Here is a 19,030-nt window from a genome sequence, read left to right on the forward strand (position 1 = left end):
AGTGATTTTTGTCTAAAGAAGAATGAATAGGAAAGTCTAACAGGCAGCATTCTAAATAAAATATATAGTAAAGGATTAATCAGAATGTTTAAGGATTGCAATCTACCCCAATGTACTTAGGAGACCATGTGGCGAATAGATCTCTGATTTTATCAATTGTTTTTTGTTTGTTATATGATAATACATCTGTGAGGTTACGAGTCAACCAGATATGTAAGCCCTTGAAATAGTTAGACTGCCAGGATAGCTCTGAGTTTCCCACACAAGAGGGAAAGCAAAGGCTATTGAGAGGGAGTACTTCGATTTTATCTCTGCTTATGAAATAAGCAGAAAATCTAGAGAAGATTCCAATAATATCTAAGATGGTTAAAATGGCGGATTCAGGATCTGGCTATCTCCCTTTGATAAAGTCATATTGATATGGATGATGTCATAGTAATATAAGGTTGGAGATGTTTGGCCAAAATGTTTATACATATTGTTGCTTTCATATTAATCAGAGAAATAGATCTGAATGTTTTAAGGGATGAGAGGTCTTTCATTCTTTAGGGATAACTACAGTTGTAGCTTCGGTAGCTGTGCCAGAGACCCTATCGGAGGAGGCAAAATGATTTAGAACTGCCTCCAGTGGTGAGATTAGAGTTCAGGCAAAGGTTTTGTGGGCGTTAATGGGGACGTTACCCAGCCCTGAAGCCTTACTGCTTGGGATTTGCCTAATTGTTTCCAATATTTCATCTTGTTTAGTTGGTTTCTCCAATCTGAGTGTATCCGCTTTTGAGAGAGATTTTAAGGGCAACGAATTTAAGATGTCAAGACTAGAGTCTCTGATGGCTAAATTGGATGGTATAGACAGCGAAGGGTACAAATTATTAAAAACCATCCCTACAAAAACACTGGTCCCTCCTCCCCAGTAATCCAACCATAAAAGATAACATACAAACCTTTCCACAACTAAGGTGGATAAAAATGCACACCCTATCTTTTTTCAATAGCCTAAGGACTTTTACACCTGCAAGAATTGCTCAATCTGCAAACTGGACCTACACATCCAAAACCAAGGAAATGATAATTAATGGTAATCGCTACACAATACAAGAGTTTATAAACTGTGAAAGCAATGATGTGGTCTTTCTAATAACCTGTAGTTGTAATCAACAGTAATAAGGCAGCACCATCAGATCTCTAAAAATGAGAATCTAAGAGCATTTTTTAAACATCCACAAAGCCGGCCACAAGCTGCCACTAGTGAAGCATTTTATGAATCAACATCCACATCAGTGCACCTTCTCTTACTATGGTCTACTCAAACTGAAACAAAACCAATGAGGGGTGATGTAGAATTGAAACTATGACCACAAGAAAACGCACTCATCATTCGCTTCAATACTGTCCAGAACTGCCTAAACAAAGGCGCAGAATGACATTACTGGCTCTGATTCAACAATGGGCTTTCATATGATTGAACCTACAGACAAGACTATACTGAAGATCAACAGACTGTAAGAACCATGATCTGAAACAAACCAGTAAAGGAATCTTCACATGTGGAACTTAAGTCTCACTTATTACTGTCTGAATCTACAGCGAACTTACTGGCTCATTGTGGTACAAATCTCACACAGGACACTCAACTACAGATCTCACTTGTTTTTGTGTGAATCTACAGTGAACGTACTGCCTCCTTGTAGTACAAGTCACACACAGGACTCTCAACTGTGTAACCTAAAACGTACTGCCAATGCAATTTCTGTATGAGTAAATACAGGATTAATTAATGATGTGATTTGACTGTACTAACTTACCATGATTTCTTGATAGAGTAAACCCTATGCAGAGAATTCTTCACTGATCTTCCGGGGTACATTGAGCCTAATTAATCTTCCTTTATTAGACACCTAACGATTAGCTCGCTAATCTGTTCAAGGTCTTACTTTTGAGGGACCCATCAGATGTAGCTATTAGCAATTAGTTTATGCTTCACCATCCAAAATTTACCTATCCAATGATGGTGGCTGTTTCCAATTGACCATCATTCAGGTTCTATATAGTAATTTCCAACATATCCCACCTCCCAGCCAACAACTTACACTACATGCACCAAGACAGCTAGCCTGTATTCAAACATATTAACATATAATAATACAATGACGTTTGTTACAGCTCCCGCATAAATAGACCTCAAAACAGTTAGTGATAAGCTTAAACTCCACCGCTTTACCACCAGTAAGATGGCAGCCTCTGCCAGCCAACTATGTTTCCATAACATGTACATCCCTACCCCACAACCAATTGCCTTTACAAGAAACACATTGAGGCGGTTTGGCCACTGCTTAAATGTCTTTATCACATTAGACCTTCTCCCCGATTTTTACCTACCTAAAGCCAATAACAGCAGATCATGGTACCACAAAAAACATGAATCTTATGTGCTATACCACTCATCTTTTCATATTCCAAGATAGCGGCGCTCTAAGGAATGAAGATCCTGATACCCAACTAAGCGCCACTGATATAAAGAAGGGACCCTCAGCAACCTTAAAACATGGCGCCATAGCACCACGCTTGTATCACTGCTCAAGGACACACCACAGATGGGGATTTGCCCCGGGACAAGATAAGATACTGTCCGTGATGAGCATGTGACATGCTCTTCCTTATCTTTTATTAATAAGCCATGGCTCCTATAACGCTAGACGCCTCATTGCAATAACGGACAAGCATATCTACTGGGCTAATTCATTTTGTTCGGGTGCTCTCTAGCACTATGGAGTACATAGGCTTCATGTATTTGGTGTTCCTCCCAGCATAGACAGTTATTATGAACAATATATCCCACAACCGACAACATGTCAGAACCAGTGCTTAATTTGTAAAATAATAAGTGCCAGGGCTTCCCACTGCAGCTTACACCATTCATCACCCTTGTCATCACTGCCGAAACAACTACTAACTATATCTCTCGCATGTTAAAGCAACAGTTCAGATTATTCCAGGTCTCCAAAGCTAAAGGAATGGCTGGGGAGGCAGTTATTAGCAATTTTAATATATAGTGTACTCCTAAACTACCGTTGCTATGCTCATCTTTAAATTAGATGAGCAGCGCCACCATGTGGTGAACTGTTCTAAGTATGCTGTACACTACACCCGAGCACACCCAATCATTAGCAGTGGCTGTTGCTGTTTCTACATCTATGTTTTTTAACCCCTTCGACGCTGATGACGAGCTGGGCTCGTCATGAGGTAGCCTCCTGGCACGCTGATGACGAGCCCAGCTCGTCACGTAACATGCGCTTTTAAAAATCTCAGCGTACGAGCGGCATTCCACCCGCACGCATGCGGTTAAATAAAATACACAAGACCTGATTTGGAAGTGTGACTGGAGTACTTTTTGAAGTTTGAAACTGGACCAAGGACTTTTTGGAAACTTTACTATGATGGGAAAACAATTCTCTCTACAATCCTCTAACATTTGTAACATGCTTTGATTGGATTATAGATATAATGATTGGGTGTGCTCGGGTGTAGTGTACATATTATTAGGTCTGGACCTTTTAGGTCTGCAGATTGATTGACACCCCAGTGTGTGGGTCGAAAACACCATTTGTGAGCAGCTCTTACCGAGTGGAGTTCATACAATTTTGTTATAGACTTAGAATGTCAGTAGATGTGCAGATTGAATGAGCAAACCCATTTTTTGTGTTTATGTTCTAAGTATGCTGTTGACAGTTAGGTGCGGGTGCAGAGCACCGGAAACAAGTTAAGTGCTGGTGCTGAACACTGGAAAGCAGATGGTTAGTAGTAATTTCGGCAGCGATGACAAGGGTGATGAGTGGTGCAAGCTTCAGTGACCTCCTGGTCAGAGCCCTGCACTTAATATTTTACAAATTAAGCACTGCTTCTGACATGTTATCGATTGTGGGTTATATTGTTTATAATAACTGTCTATGCTACAATCAATTTTAATACCTTTCATACACTTGTTCTTGAATGTATGCCCACTGAGGTTTGACATTTATTAATGTACTCTAGTAACTGTTTCAGGCAGTCATGTAATGAATTTTAATACCCACTCTGGTATGATGGTAGTCAATTTGCTTCTTTGCGGGAATGACATACTTTTATGAGACATATGTTAGCACATTTCAATGCATGTGCCTGTGTATATGTACAGTGGTTGTTTTCTTCTCACCATACCAGTTATCGCAATGTTAATATTTTGTTATATTTACACTCCGTATTTACCCATGAGAACGGTACCACCGAAACACATTGTCCAGCTACCTGCTGAATACATTTTTTTCGCAAGGATTGTGGTGCTGCGGTCTGTAGGTGCACTTACATTGGCTATGGACAGTGCGGATTGAGAAGATATATAAATATATTACTATTAGTGCACTATAGTTTGATAAAGTATAGTATAGCAATGACTTGATAGCAGTCATCTTGAAATGCATGCGCATCAAAGTGTACATGTCACAACAGTGTCCGACAGTGTGAGAGCCGATGCCATTCATTCATACTATGCCTACAGCTATTCTTTCTTGCACTGTTGGAGACTTTTACATATACACTTCCATGCGTAGGCACTACAGACTAATTACTGATAGGTATCATGCTGTACTAAACTATACTATGCACTACGAATACAGTACACTTATATTCTGTACTAGACTGTACAATACTATTCTACAGTATACAATACTACACCAGATTTTCGGAAGTATTTGAAATGCACTAACATTATTCTGTCTGGCAGGGGAGCTGAATGACATCCTTTCTACTTTCTCATACACAACAATCTATGTAGTAATTCACACTCTGCTCAATGCATTCGTAGGGGAAAGAGGAAGGGAAAACGAACCTGCTTTCTGATTTCTATACTGCTGGCCCGCTTGGGGTTTTCTAAGCACCTGGTGCATATATGTCCTCCAGTTTACGTGCAATGTAATGTAATGTACACATGTAAGAAACCATATTTCGCTTCTATGCAAACGTTACATCATTATCTACTGTGCGGTATTTTGAATCAGTCATTCTAGGTTAGTTTACCTGTGATAACTTCCTACAAGCTGCTACTAGCTTTAGTGTACTTACAGGCTTGTTTTGTTCCAGGTTCTAATTTTAAGTAGGATGGCAAACTCAAGTTTGTGTCGCCATGAAATGGATCTGGCTACTGCAGAGAATCTTGGATTGCTAACAAAATGTTTTCTCAGAATTCCTCAATCTCCTTTTTTGATCACAAGTGTTACCAATCTCTAGTCTTTGCTCCAAAACTCTGTTTACTGCATTTATAATACTTATCACCACTTATCTGTTTCTTGATGATTTTTCTCGCCCACTTTCTGCAGCACTCGAGGTGATCCTTAGCAGAGCATCACCATTATCTTCAGGAGATCACCTCCATTATAAATTCCGATTCTCAAATCTTTACCCTGGCTCCGCATTAAAGATCGGATTGACTTTAAGGCGATGACCATCTTTTTTAAAGCCTTCCACAAGGTTGGAGCCGAGTACTGAGTTAAACAAGCTAACCGTTACTCTACATCCAGACCCTTGCGTTCTTCTATTGCTGATCTGGCCAATGTGCCCAAAACACACCTTGCTTGTACTGGCGGTAGATCTTTCGGCTTCCAGGGTGCAAAACTATGGAATAGCCTGTTGGAAACCCTGAGGCCTGACACAAACTTACTTTCTTTTTAGAAAGAATCAAAAAACATGGATGTATAATCAATAACTGGCTTCTTCTACTCGTCTCTCCCCGCTGTATATGCGCCAGGACACTCTAGCCTGAGCAGGTGTGCCCTTTATTAAATACTGGATTTCATTTCATTTCATGAAGATGAATCAGTGCCATGTCCATGAAAGATTCGCTACTGTTATTAGGAGGATATTCAGGTGGGTTTTCTGACTACAATTGCCAGGACCTGGTCAAACTGGGTGGAGTATAAGATAGTTGTCACGATTTCAACGTCTTGTAAAATCTTGCATGTATTTTGTCCTGCTAGAATTGTAATTCTAAAGTCAATAAAAAATAAATGAAAAAAATGAAAAATTATAAACAAATAAATGCAGTCTGTTTGTGAGTGTCGAATAGTGATGAATACACACTTCAAGCATTGCGCTTCAATTATTCTTTTATCCAATCACTTTGTGCTCCACTCAGATGCCTGCACTACACCTCTGCTGGTCATAGTAAACTACGTATACTACATGAAGGCATCTGTGCACCTGTTGTAAGGTTGGCATTTCCTTGGTGGCATTTGCCAAAGGAGTATTCCACAGTCTCTGCAGAGTGTCAGCCCCGGAGAGCAGAAGGCCAGTCAGTGAAGCATGCAGGCAAAGAAGGTTGTAAAAAAGGGGGTTCTTCTTTATGTGCTTTAAAGTTGCCATTACTCAGAAGAGATGGGCATGGCTAGCATTCAGTTTATTCCTATCCAAGATGGTTGCCTTCCTGAACCAAGATGCTGCTGGTCTATTTGCTGCAATGTTATCTCCTGGCGTGCTAACTTAACAACCAAAAGGTCAAAGGGGGGGAACACACAAGGTCAAAGGGGGGCATGGGGAGTCAGCCAAACTAGTAGGATCTGCAAGGTATCACCAGATCAAAGTAGATCCAAAGGAATAGTGAGAAGAAACATAATACTAATTGAAATAACACGGTAAAAAGAGTATCAGAACCAGAGAAAGAAGTAGATTGAGAAGGTATCCAGGTTAGTGCTGTTGATGGTCATTCATAAAAGTGTAGTAAAGGTGCACCATACTGCTGGAAGATCTATGCTCGGTTCATTCACAACTGATCTTAGTGTATTTATTAACTCATTTTACATTAGTCTTCTATAGTCAAGAATCATTCAGATTGCCCATTATGTTTCTTAGGCTTTTTTGGTCCTTTCATCCTAACTGGACTCCCTGAAGGAGACACATGCTGACTATAAATTGTATGCTAAGTACAGGATGGCACGTGGCTGCTGGGAGGAGCTCCCTTTCGTTGGGCAATCACACTGTAAGCTACACAGTCTCTTTACAGTTTTCAGTCCTTTAAATTGGGTGTTATTTGGATTTAATATCTCATATATTTTGTGATACTGTGGTTAGAATCCCCATTTTAATTATAGTTTTATTCTTTGCTCAGGTATTTTACATTTATTTGCACAGTAGTAAACCTTGTCACTGACATTTCTTCTTGTGATGGTATTGTATCACTGGGCATGTGACACCATTTCCTGTGATGACATAAAATAGGGTAAAACGTACTCACTTCAAAGGCATTTAAAAACTTGGGAAATGTTGATCCTATGCCTTGACAGATGGCATGACATTCAACTAGCTCTGAATCCTGTCAATTCTTGACCTACTTGTGTTATATTCATTCAGGACAAAGGAAGATTGGCATGTGCCTGTGTGCATGTTTTTTATGTGTACTAGAGTTGACTATCCGTGCATAACCTATAAGAAAGTCAGAACAACTGGCTATTTCAATGATTGTTAAGTGTCTGTTTAATTGAGTAAATAGTTGTGTCCTGATTCTCAAATCAATTTACACTTGTAAATTCAAATTAACTCTGCAAATGGCATTATTTAAGAGTGCAACATACTCGCTAAAAGCATCCTTAGAAATACATTTATTCAGGCACAATATTATTCCACAAGGGTATTCCAAGGTGGGGACGCCATGGATATTTTGGGGACATCCACAATCTTAAGAATGTGTGTGTATTTATAACCTCTTTTCTGACTCATTACAACCCTGCAAATCATTGGAAACTATTTCAGGTCAGAACTGGAAGAAATCTCATTTGAGGATGGGAAAGGACTTGGATGACCCTCAAAATTGGTTGGAGGGGTCTATTATGTACAATGTGGAATGTGGAAATGCATTCATATAGTCCCAAGTGTAAATTTAGAAACATTTTTCAAGCGTGCCTGCAAGTGTCACAGATCTACTGTGAGTGAAGTCACACATGCCGCTCAGTAGGCTCTCATCCCAGGCTTTTCCCCAAATTCTCAATTCTTGTTCATTCAACCAAAGGGGAAGGAGGCTGCAAAAAGAAGTTGTCAAGTTTAGGAAAACTAATGCATTCACTCTAGACATTAGTATTTTCTTGAACTGTATTTTCTGTTTCGGTACATTATGTTAACAGTGTTTTTATAATGTGCTAACAACCCACAATGGTATCTAGGTGCTAATCACCCATCAGGGTATCTAGGTGCTGTGTAGCAGGTGTGTGGAGTGAGCCCTAGAGGGCTTATTCGAAATGTATGTGTGGGTGAGGAGTTTGAAGTGTTCAGATTGTGTCTCGGGAGCCAGTAGAGTGCCCTAAGGTGCACCGTGATGTGGGCTTGTGTTGGAGGTTGAGGACTGATCTGGGTGATTTGCTTTTGACTGTCTACAATCTTCTTGTGAGCTGGTTGGTTATCCCTGTGTACAGTCCTTAGTCTAGTCTGCTAGTGGTGAGGGCTTCAGTGATTGTTTTCATGTTATTGTCTAGTAGTCACTTGAAGATTTTCTGCAGTATCCTGAGTTGACTTGGGCTATCATGTCCAGTTTGTTGTCTTTGATGATTCTGGGGTTTCTCGCATGCGAGCAAGGCATGGGGAGGGTACAAGGCCTGTCAGTCACCAGGTGGAGACCTATGGTGAAGCATCTTTCCCAAAGATCACCACTTGAGTCTTCGGTTTCTCACAATAGTTAGAGTGCTGAAATTCATTATTCGATTCCAATGCATAGTTGATTCATGGTATGATGTTTGCATAGCACCATGCCAGTGAAGTGTTCCAACGAGGCAAAGGTATTTCCAGATCACTTATTCATTTGATACAGCATAAAAAAACATTTTCATGAAAATGCTCCAATGTTACCTATATTGTGATATAGACAAGTATAATGCATGCCTGTCAAAAAGATGTAATCTTTAGTGCAAAGGATCTAATATGTATGGCCATTTCTAATATCATTTGAAAAATCAATACATTTTAAACAAATATCATGCTTGCCTAGATATGTTCGTATATGAAAAACGGATGCACTATATTTTTATGTAGACATCAAAAAGAGAATACATCGAATGCATACGATAGAATATTGAGAATGGAAGTGCTATGTCAATTAAAATAATCCAAGGTCTGAATCCAAAAACATATTCTTCAAGTCCATTGTCATACTGCGGACGGCATCCAAATGCCTGCGGTATCCAAAGCTGTAGGTGAATAAAAAAACACTTTTAGTATTTCAAATATATGAACTATTACAAAAAAATTCAGATTAGTAGCAGCTTGCAATATAATTTCTTATACCATGTAATCCTTATCTCAGCTGTTCAATCACTATCCTAATTTTGTGGACCCCTAGAATCAGAGAGAATGCATTAATAACAAGTTTCTGAGCTTAGCTATGCTGTTTGAAAATAAAGAACTGTCTCGGGGAAGTATTAGTTTAAATGAATTGATTCTAAACACCACTGTTAGGAAGTGGAATATTAGTAGAGCTAAGTAGTGACTTACCACTAGTAATAAGGCCACAAACACCATAAAAGGTTCCATTAGGGTCTCAATAAATGAATCCCTTGCTCAACCTTTAACATAAAATGTGTATTTATAAAGCGCACATTCACCAAGGGTATTTTGGCGCTGAATAACAGATGTTTTGTGTTACTCAACGGTACTCATTTTATAGACCTCAGAAGGATGAAAGGCTGAGTGAACGCGCCAGGATTTTAACCTGTGGCCATGAGGTTGAACACAAACCCCACCAGTGGACGTATTGGCCCACTAAGCCACCAGACCCGGCACCGGGCTTGGTAGCTGGCAACGAGCAGGCAGGCTTAATTTAGGACAGGGTTCTCAAGTGTCAGTTGTGGTGGACCGGACCCATGCCAGATTATTACGATTTCTACATTTACCTAAATGTGGATATACTAAAGATCTGGCATGGATACAGCCCTCTAGGACACTGGAGAACCCTGGCTTAGGAGATAGGTGTGCAAAGCATTTAAAAACACCAATATATTAAATAAGTAAGACACAACAGACAAAAAAAATCTAACTCCAATTTATAAAAATATATTATATTTTTATGAACAAATAGACACCAAAATGCCAAAACCCCACGTAGGGAACTGGAGATATGGTTTTTTTTAAAAAAAACACTTTATAGTGCTTAAAGAACAATAGAGCTAAATTGGGACATCGGGTTGCGCTTGACCAGGACAAAGTCAAAGCTGAGGCCAACTGCAATAGAGTCATGGTCGGATGCACTAAGCGGGAGACATCGTTCAAAATGTAACCTTCGTACTTAGTCGTTATATGGAACTTTTTCTCTTGACGTTGCGCTGGGCTCCTCTTCAGGCTGGATTTGCGTCAACGTCGTCAGCTTGATCTTCTGCAATGCCCTGTAAAATCCTCGAAGTCTGGAGCTTACAGCAGGATGAGACTGAAATCCAAGCTGGGTCATGGTTGAAGGTCACTGGCTTGACTCTCAAAGTCAAGTTGGTCCCCTTAAGGAGCTTTTTACCATAAAGTTACCAAACTACACCAAACGTCTGGATCTTCTACCAGAAGGTCTCCTTGAGGGTTCAAAGTGTCCACAACACCAAATCAGGGGTCTAAAATCTCTGGGATGGTCCTTGGGAAGTCCACTGGACACACTCCAGGGTGGGGACGTCTTGGTGGAGATGGAGCGGATGGAATCAGTTAACCTGTAGCTTGCAGGGAGTCCACTCCTTAATGGTTCTTGAAGCAAAGCAAATTCCTTAGGGCTGTAGACCCAGAATGTGCCGCAGGTGCAGTCCTTCAGATTGCAGACCTTTGGGGTGCAGATCAGGTTTCCAGCAGGGCAGTCTTTCTTCTCCTTATAGTTTCAGGCAGCAGATCTGAGTTGCTTTGCAGCTCCTCCATATTTATCCAGTGTCCCTGGGCGTCAAACAGGCGGGCACCCATGACCAATGGTATGCAGGGTGCCACCCAGGTGTATAACTACTAATTCAAAGTATGGAATATTTTTGCCCCAGAAAGCACCGTTCTTCCAAAATGGAGAAAGTCTCTCCTTGGAGGTTCACTCAGACTAAGCCAATCTACAGGCGTGGCTTGGATTCTCTTACACTCCCTCCCCTTCCAGCCCTGTCACTAATCTAATTACAGGGGCTACTTTGTGGCTGCGGTTGCAAGATGTAGGGGTGAGCCTGTTCATCCCAAACGTTGATTCTCCCTTTGAAGCCCAGTTTGGTCACTCAATCCCCATCCTGCATTGTGCTCTGCAGCTGCAGTTCTCCACCCATAGGAAAATTATTGTCTCTATAGCAGGCCACTTCCAGCCTCATTAAGGCTGATTGCCTCTGCCTGGCAGAGGCTAGCCAATCAGCAGAGGGAAGCTGGAAGGCTGGGTTTTGGCTTACAGAAAATAAAGTTCCGTAACTCATTGTTTGTAATAATTATTATAAATCTAAAGTGACAAGTTGTTGGATTCATAATAACTATCAGTTTAAGTCTTCGATTGATATTTTTTAGCTCCTTCCCATCAATATTTATACTTACAAAAATATTTCCATGTTAGCTTATGGAACTAATTATCTACAATGGGGAAAATGAAATTGGCATGTTTTCCCTCACCAGGGCATATATCACATCTTTTATAATGTCCATGCTTAAAGTTACGAGGCACCCTACCCCGGGGTCACCTATGGGAGAACTTAGGATGACTTATATAAAAATAAGGTAGGTTGCTACTTCGGAAGTACATTTAATTCCAAAGACGAATTTGCATATAATTACAATTTAACAGCTGCTTGCAAGGCAGAGCTGGCTTTAAAAATGACAGCAGGCAACACAGTAATGCACACTTAAGTACAGGTGGGCAGATTTATAAGCCCCGTGCGTCACTTTTACGCTGCCATTGCGTCATTTTGTGACGCAGCGGCGGCGTAAAAGTTGCGGCCCATTTACAACGTGACGCATCTAGGGAGATGTGTCACATTGTAAAGCCCTGGGCCACATTATACCTGCGCCAGGTATAATGTATGCAGGGTAGGCGTTCCCATGCAAAAAGCCACATAGCACTGGCACAGTGAAATGTATAAGATTTCACTGCATCAAAATCCCTACGCCTGCTCAGACCAGGCGTAAGGATTGATGCAGGGGATTTTACATGGGACCTACCTATGTATTCTGGTGCATTGCTGGAGTTGCGTCACTTTTGTGACAAACTCCAACAATGGGTCACTTTTCCTCCAACAGATGCATCAGAATTTCTGACGCATCTGTAATTCCTTGCGCCATGGTGCACTGTATTGTAAATACAGCGCATCAATGGTGGTGCAAGGACATTTGGAGGTGACACAAGGAAACTGATGCATCTATGCAGATGTGTCAGTTCCTTGTAAATCTGCCCCAGGATATCTACTGGGCCGCTACTCCTCCCACCACTATTATATACTAGGGGCTTATAGGTAGTTTGAATCTCCCTTGCGTTACTATATAATAGGGACTTACAGGGATCTGTCAGTACCATTTGTAATTATACGTTATTACCATGTACTTTTAATCAGAGCACAGCCATTGGGCTGGTTAGCAGATCTAAGGGCATTGTCAGAGTAAGAAAAGCAGCATCTAGTAGTCATGCGGGCAAAAAGTGGGCAAAAAGTGGGGAGACACCGCAAACAGGCCCTGATTTCTCACCCCCCTCCCAGCCAACAGCCCAGGAGACTCAGCCCAAACATGGGCGAGTTTCCCTGGTCTGTGTACAGTACCAGGACTCATTTTAAAGTGAATTTTCATCACAGCTCTTTTATTTCGTTTTCTTCCTCCTTTTTAGTTGGGGTAGTGAGGTGCCCACCTTCTCGATCCCAAACTTTGCTAGGGCAACTCCTACCCTACCCACAGATAAACCCAACACTTGAACTACGCTACCCTCACCAACAGGGTCATGAGGCCTAACTTACTTTTGGCCATGGGGTCTGCCCCCCATACCAAGTGCAGCCCTGCAGTGAAAGCTAGCACCTAGCAGAGGCTGCTGACAGCTGTCAGAATCCAGAACCACACCCTCAGCTATTCACTGACAAGTGGGTGAGCTGCCTTAGGGGCAACTGTGGGTTCTTGGAACCTTTCTTGCTGTTTAGAGTGGGGCTACCACCTCCTGTGGGAGGCACCCTTTTTTCACTCTCCCTTCTGTCAGTGCAATGGCAACACCCTGCTGTTTGACAGCTGACTGACCGTTCAGGACTTCAAGGTGGTCAGGTGAAGCCTCACCAGTGCCAACTTTGGGTTTCTCCCTCACAGGGACAAAAGAACCCTTGGTTCACTGGAGTTCTCTTTAAGAGTGGTTTACCTTTTCTCTTCTTTTTTCCTTTCTTTTAGGACCCCAGTTTCCTAACTGTAGGGACTGGCTCCCCAAGAACTTTGTGTGTGTGGAGGGCGGGGGGGGGGTCTGCGCAACTGCCCCACTTGGGATCAGACCAACCTCTGGGAGGTCATTGCCCATGAGACAATCTAAGGGAGGTCTGCACGGACTAACACCTTATACAACCAAAGGGTGCCCCTCTATTCTAGGGGCACTATGGCTACAAGTTTGGTTATGACCTCACCTGTGGCTACCCTTACTCTTCTTGTCTCTCCTGTCACATACATATCTCAGGACACCAACCTGTCACTCACTATAGTGTGACTGGCACATATAGTCTCACAGGCCAATGGCAAAGATCCCATTCATCTGAATAGAGTGGAGGTGCCTACTTCCACTCTCAGGGATCACCAGTTTACCATCTGGACCTGTCTCCCAACAAAATGCTAGGAGGACCTCCTGATCTGAGGGGTCCACCTCTATGGCTACAGAGGACAGCCCAAAGCTAACCACCTTCTTGGAACAGATAGGGTCAGCCCAGAAGTGGTCTGAATGCTGGCAGTCAAAACACACCCTGTTGTCCAAGTACTTCCTCGGCCCTGGGGCCACCAGCCTCAGCTTATCAGAGCTGGGGTGGGATGTCCTCTCCTCCTTTTTAGAGTTTTGGGGTACTAAGGGAGTCTCTGTGGTGGGCTTACCACCTCCCTTAGGTTTTTGCAGGGTTAACCTACCCTTCTTGGAATCTCCCCCCTGGTGCTGATTGAAAACCTGGGTTCTCACCCACTTATCAGCAGTCTTTCCCAGTTCTCTAAGACTAGAAATTTTTGAGTCCACTAGATACTGGCATAACTTCTCTTGTACACAATGAGTAAGGATGTGCTGTTTAACAATTACATTATACTACCCATCATAAGTACTCAGTATGTTACTTTCCATCCAAGTTACCTTCCATCCAGCCCTCTAGTACCTTCACTTAGATGTCCACAAAGTTCACCCATGACTATCTGTTTGTCTTCTGGGTGTCCCTGAACTTTACCCTAAACTGTTCTGGGGTCAGACTAAATGATCTAACAAATCATTTCCTCATGTGTGGGTAGGATGCTGCCTCATTTCCCCTGTGGAGTCAGGAGCCTAACCCTCCCAACTACTGGAATCAATTCTCAAAGGAGTGAACCCCAAAACTTAGAGTGAACCCTTCTCCTCTAACACACCCTTTCAAATGCAGTCAGCCATTTGTCTATGTCGTCCCTTCTACATATATGAGAACTATTCCCTTGGGAGTCTGGGAGCAAACCCACCACATCTGGGCATCTCAACATCTTTCTCTTTGTTGCTGTCACAATGTCTTCTCTCTTTCTACCTTGCCCACTTCTTCTCACCTAGGCAAAACGTCTTTTCTTCCAGAGACATGGAAGCTAACTGAGCCTCAGCCTTTCAATGGCTCTACCTGAGTTCTTTGTGGAGGAGCCTCCGGCCCCATCAGCTGGAAGTATGAACCTAGTACTGGAAGAAATGGATAGGTTGTTATCCTCCTATAACTGGAGGTTATTGGAGGGGCCACTGTCCCCCCTCCCCTTCATTATCTGAAGCGGTCGCTGCCCAGGCCTTAAGGGACCTAACTGTCTCTGCCTTTCTAACCCTATTAGCAGCAGGTAGACCCCTCGCACTACACTGTACCCTAAGCTCAGCCAATGCAAGTTTAGACAGGTTAGCCAGATCTAATTCCATGGTATTCCTAGTTTTGAGTCACAAGAACTTTACAAGTCAGAAATAGAACAAATATAAAAAAATCCAAAATATGAATTAAAATCAGTTTAGTCCACATTTTAAAAATTCAAAAATCAAAAGTTTTTTTCTAAGACAATTTAGAGGATTTTTAAAGATCCTAAATTAGTTTACTGTATGGCGTAATTTTAAAGAAAAGTATGTATCCTTACTGCTGAACACCGAATGTTGGAAAATACATTATTTTAGTGTTAAGCAGTGGCTTACCACTAGTAACAAGGCCACAAACACAATAAAAAATTCAGTTAGGGTCTTAATTATTCCCTTGATCAACCATTGGTAGCTGGCAACGACCAGGCAGGCTTAACTTAGGAGATGGGCGTGTAAAGCACTCAAAAACACCAATACATTAAATAAGTAAGACACAAAACACAATTAAGCTTCAACTCCAATTTGTAAACCTAGATTAAATTTTTATGAACAAATAGACACCAACATTACAAAGATCCAATGTAGGTAACCAGAGATATGATTTTTTAAAGGATAAACACTTTCTAATGCTTAAAACCCAATTGTGCCAAATTGAGACATCTTGTCGCGCTTGACCGGGACAAAGTCAAAGTTTTACACCGACTGCAATGGAGCCCCAGTCAGATACACTAAGCGGGAGGTCTCGTTCAAAATTTTACCTTTGAACTTAGCGGCTTCTCTGGAGCTTTTTCTCTCAACGTCTGGCAAGGCACCTCTTTAGACTGGATCCTCATCGACGACAGGGGGCTGTCAGTACCAATTGTAATTATATCTAATTACCATGTACTTTTAATCACAGTACAGACCCTGAGTCTGTTTAGCACAGCAAGGGTGCAGTCAGAGTCAGAAAACCAGCATCTATGTAGTCAAAAGGGGGGCAAAAAGTGGGGGGACGCTGCAAGCAGGTCCTGATTTCTCTCAAACACATGCACATAAAAACAGGCGCTCAGATCTGCTGTGATTCAGCAAAAGCCCATTATGATAGTGTTCCCAGTTAACTAGACTGCATATAGGTGGAATGCACATATTCTCACGTCAAAGGTTATATTATTTTGACTGTTTAGACAAGAGAATGCCTCTATTATAAGGTATATAAATATTTTACAATTTGTCTGTGCTGTCACTTTTTGTGGCATATAGCTGTGTCTTATTAATAATAACTCAAAGTCATGTTTGTAGACCTTTGCTTCAGGTGATTAAAGGGCTACCTGTATTTCTCGGCCATAGGAACTGAGAGGAATTATGATGCTGGCAGTTTCTGGCTCGCTATTTTATGCGGTAACATTTTGAGTAATCTCTGACACAAGTGTTCACAAATTAAGAAAATGTATTTCCATGGTACTGTGAGCTTTATCTAATGCCTTCACATTGCTGAGGTTTACATACTAAGGCACTGTTGTGCTAAACAGCTTGGCCTTTTACTCTATTGTCCATCATTACATACATGCTGACATTATTGCTTTCTGCAAAAGGAATAATTGATGGACAGAATGTTGAAAAATGACAAACATTCAAACCAGTACTTAGATCTGGGCCTAAACCCATCGTTTTTTTGCTCCCTATGCAATTCCAGTTTAAACAGAGCCATATTCAAATCAGTCTTGACCTTGTACCCCATATAAACAGTCCAGGTCCTCCCCGGACCAGAAATAAGCATCCTGGGACTGGTTTCAGGGTTTCATCCCTCATCAGCCAAGCTAGCTTGACTCCAGTGGCAAGGAGTGCACGGGGCCCACATTTGGGCACACCCATCCCTCTCAGGGTGACATATGCAAAAAGATCAATTGATGGATATACAGTTGAACAATGTCAAACATTCAGCCGAGTACAGAGATCTAGGCCTAAATCTATAATATGCCATTCCACTTTAAACCCACCCATATGCAAATCAGTCTTGACCCTGCTCCCCATGGGAACAGTCCAGCCCGTATTTCCAGGCCAGTTCCTCCCTGGACCAAAAACAAGCATCCTGGGACCAGTTTCGCCACTCGGCGGCCAGGCTAGCTTGACTCCAGTGGCATAGAGAGCACAAGCCCCGTCCCACTCAGGGTTAGAGCTTACTGTACCAAAATCTTCCTGAACTGATGATTTAATGGCTTTTACCCTCTTTTCATTTTTGAAGATCTGACTTTCTGAAATGGAACTGGGAAAAGTTGCAGGGTGCAGTTTTGCGCCATACTCTACACCCCCTTTGCCCCTTCCTTATCTTTCTTCAACCGGGGTTCACATGCACTGGTACTTCAGAGGGCTTTTTTCTACTAGAAATCCGGGTATGAATTTTGATTGAAGTTTGCTCTTTTCATGGATCTATCGGCATACTACAAGTAATACTCTCCGTAAGTTACCCCGCTTTTTCCCCTTCTTCCTTTTTATTTTTTTACCCCAAAAAAATCAAACAAATACTTTGAACCAAACAAAAAAAAATTCTGATTCCCTTAATGAGGCCTGTGTGGGCTAGTCCTGAATAAAAAACACGTAAAAATATGTGAATATATGTGGAAGCATTCTCCATACATAGAAAGGTCTGTCTACTTGATTTATTCTTTTGGAAACCTGGGTCTTACAAACCGTGTCTCGGGAGAGCCACAGGCATTTGCTCCTTCTTCGAGCGGAACAACCAACCTCAGAGGATGCTTTGTGTTAGACCTGTTAGCCTTAGTGTTGGTTTTTCCCCACACCTTTTGCCTTACTCCTGTCTTTGCTGAGCTTAGGAATCTGCACTCTTTGCCACTGCTAACCAGTGCTAAGGTTCTTGTCCTATCTCCTTTAAAATATGACAACATTGGCCTATATGCAACTGGCACATTGAATTGACTTGTAAATCCCTAGTAAAGTGGTACTACCTGTACCCAGGACCTGTAAATTAAATGCTACTAGTGTGCCTGCAACACTGATTGAGTCACCCACTTAAATAGCTCTTTCAAACATGTCTCAGGCCTGCCATTGCAGCGTGTGTCTGTAGTTTTAAACTGCAAATTTGACCATTGACGGCTGGTGACATTTGAAAGTGGTAGGCTGTAAAAGTTGCGCAACGAACACGTGAGCGTGCAAGCCCAACCATCATAAGGAAGGTGCGGGGCATTCTCCCACCAGGAAAATTTTGAAACAACAGTGAGCAAATTGTGCATTTTAAAGCAAATTTGAGAAAGCAAGGTTAATAAAGCATTGTAAAAGGGTGGACTTTAAATATATTAAAACATGTTGCACTTAACTATGCAACTAGTACATATATATTGCAGGGTCTTTATAAGAACCTTTCTGACATTTTCTTCATACAGTTTTGTTATGACGGTAATAAACTCAACTAAACTCAGTGTTACTTTACCTTATATTATTTTTTTCACCATGGCTGCGTGCCTATGTCTCCAGACTCCGAGGGCAGAACTAAACTACAGAGAATACCTCTCGTCTCCATGACGCCCCCACCTCGTGTGCAATGACATTACTGCTAGGTGGCAATGAGCACGAAGGAGATGATAGAGCAAGCCGTGAAATCAAATGGCCACTCGTTGCATGAATTCATAATAACGCCATGCAGTAATTGGTCGTGTTGTGTCCCTGTCCAACCCGAGCCTCCTAATTCTATTATCTAATTTCCACGTGTTTAAATGGACATGGCCATATTTTGACAAAGCACTTTCTAAAACAACTTTGTTGAACTGGTGTGCATTTCCATTGAATGATCTGTTTCTCTCTATTTGGTGATTTCGAAATAAAGGGTAAAAATAGAAAAATAGACTGTTTAACGAAATAACGGAATATTTAGCTTTACATTATTTAGTGTTTGTAATGAAGTGTTTACATTCCTCCTTATTTACACGTGATCTTTTCTTATACAAGCTTGTCGAACTGATTTTCACTCAAAATTAGTTGTATCTGTTATATTTGAAATGTGAACACAATTGTTTCAATTCATTTCATTTTGTTAACACGAATATTGCAGGT

The 19,030-nt window shown here is 41.6% G+C and overlaps 1 protein-coding gene across 1 annotated transcript in view; it reads right to left on the reverse strand.

Annotated features, from left to right (window-relative positions):
- Nucleotides 1–7,607: 7,607 nt before the first annotated feature.
- Nucleotides 7,608–19,030, reverse strand: part of LOC144821656 (proton channel OTOP1-like) — a 376,460-nt gene continuing 365,037 nt past the window's right edge. The window contains exon 6 of the mRNA XM_078678888.1: nucleotides 7,608–9,197. Coding sequence (XP_078535014.1) covers nucleotides 9,027–9,197 — 171 coding nt within the window. The 3' untranslated portion in view covers nucleotides 7,608–9,026. The remainder of the gene's footprint in view (nucleotides 9,198–19,030) is intronic.

This window comes from Lissotriton helveticus, chromosome 2_2 (assembly GCF_964261635.1).
Source record: "Lissotriton helveticus chromosome 2_2, aLisHel1.1, whole genome shotgun sequence".
NCBI classification, from domain to species: domain Eukaryota; kingdom Metazoa; phylum Chordata; class Amphibia; order Caudata; family Salamandridae; genus Lissotriton; species Lissotriton helveticus.